The following is a 1840-nucleotide window of genomic DNA, read 5'->3' on the forward strand; positions in this document are numbered from 1 at the left end:
AAAGTTGTTGTGGGCGTTATGGGTTTTCTCAAACGTTGGGAAAGAATAAGACAATACTCTGTGACTTTATGTACTGTACTTGTGGGTAAAGTAGCCTCCAGAGCTTGATTTCATGACTTGCATCACATTTTTACTGCATCTCAAAACGAACGAAACGAGTATCTGTCAACAGAAATAAGTCATTCTCTGCTGCCGCGGCCCCGTTGACTCCTGTTTACCGTGCTGGTATGGTATATGGCTTTAATAAGAGTGGATATAAACATGACTCATGCCATTGTCTCTCTGAGTGCTTGTCTAAAGAGCCCAGTCAACAGTGAGTGGTGTGCAGAGATGTGGTTTGACTGTAGTGTTTTAGCATTGTTAGGGTGCAGAGTGGTGGATAAAGAGTGTGTGGGCTGGCTTGTGTGGGGGTGTGTGTGTGTGTGTGTGTGTTTGTGTTTGTGTGTGAGTGTTCGTCCTGCAAAGTAGGTCGATATCTGCATTATTGCATAGATCTTATCAAAGTGGGGGTAGGTCACAATAAACATGGTTTTCTCTTCCTAGGTGTGTGTGTGTTTGCTAACAAATAAAGAGAGTGAGTCAAGGAGATTGCATAAACAGGAGAGGGCTAGTGAAGGAGGGAGGAAGACCAGAGAGAAAAGAGAGAGAGGGGGGGGGGGGGTAAAATTGAATAGTGACACAGTGAGAACACAATGGGGTCAGGATGAAGAAGTGCTCCTAATTGAACCAGATAGAGGAGAAGACAGAGAGGTCCTCAAAGACAGAGCACTGGATGATGGAGGGAGGAGGAGGAGGAGGAGAGGGGGACTAAGTATGGAGGAGGGAGACGGGTATGAAAGGATAGTGGGTGGAGTGATAAAACAGAGGTGATAAACAGCAGTCTGTTGAGAGGGCCAGACACAGAGGACAGGACACAGAGGACAGGACACAGAGGACAGCTGGGGGTCTGTTTGGTGATGTGATCCAGTGAAGTGGATAACAGACGTGTGTTTGTGTTTGTTTGAGAATAATGCACTTACACACATTGAGGTGAACAGTGAGCAGGAGAGGGACATGTGACAGGGGACAAAGTGAGACCAGTGACACAGCAAACCCAGGCCTATTGGGCCAGGGAAAGAGACAGAGAGAGAGAGAGTTAGATATCTGCTATGTAGCGATTGAGGAGGAACAGTCGGATCAGGCTTGAACCGGCAACCCTGCGATTAGAGAGTGAGCGAGCGCACTACATCCTATGACATGCAGGTCCAGACCTCTTGGCAGAGCTATAGTGGGCTAACATACAGATTTACCTTTCCACTTACAGGTGTGCAATGGGGACTGGAGATCAGTAGGTAAGCACACAAACACACACACATATACGCACGCACGCACGCACACACACGCGCACGCACACTGGTGAGATGTGAAGAGAGAGGGTCTTACTGTATGTTGGAGCTGTTCCAGTGCACCGCGTGCCTGTTGGCAATGCTGGCATACACCTGGTAGAAGTTTGCCCAGGTGAGAGTAAGCACACAGAAACACAGCGTTGCAAGAGCCATGCTCCCCGGATCAATCTGTTCCGCCTCCCTTTCTTCGTTCTCTCTTTCCTTGCTCTCGGTCCCTTCACCCAACGAAATGATGCGATTCAAACATCCCGCTTATAATATATGAAAAAAGAGAGCTTCACGTGAAAAAAAATCAAAAATCAAATAAAAATTGACAGAATAAGGAGGATGCGTTTGCTAGTGCACTGGGGAAGTGTAGTAAAACTCAAATTCCATTGTGATGTGAGGTCCCCCCTCCCCCCAACCCCGAGCCTGCGTCCCACCAAAATCCCGATCAAAAAACGGGCTGTGAGTTG

At 47.7% G+C, this 1840-nt stretch overlaps 1 protein-coding gene across 1 annotated transcript in view; it reads right to left on the minus strand.

The window, feature by feature from the left end:
- The window catches only part of efna3b (ephrin-A3b), a gene marked incomplete at both ends in the record, with an annotated part of 36898 nt that extends 35360 nt beyond the window's left edge, over positions 1-1538 (minus strand). Inside the window, one exon of the mRNA XM_083679338.1 lies at positions 1423-1538. Within this exon, the coding sequence (XP_083535464.1) occupies positions 1423-1538 (116 nt within the window). The remainder of the gene's footprint in view (positions 1-1422) is intronic.
- Positions 1539-1840: the final 302 nt, after the last annotated feature.

Source organism: Argentina silus, assembly GCF_951799395.1.
Source record: "Argentina silus genome assembly, chromosome: 10".
Classification (NCBI taxonomy): domain Eukaryota; kingdom Metazoa; phylum Chordata; class Actinopteri; order Argentiniformes; family Argentinidae; genus Argentina; species Argentina silus.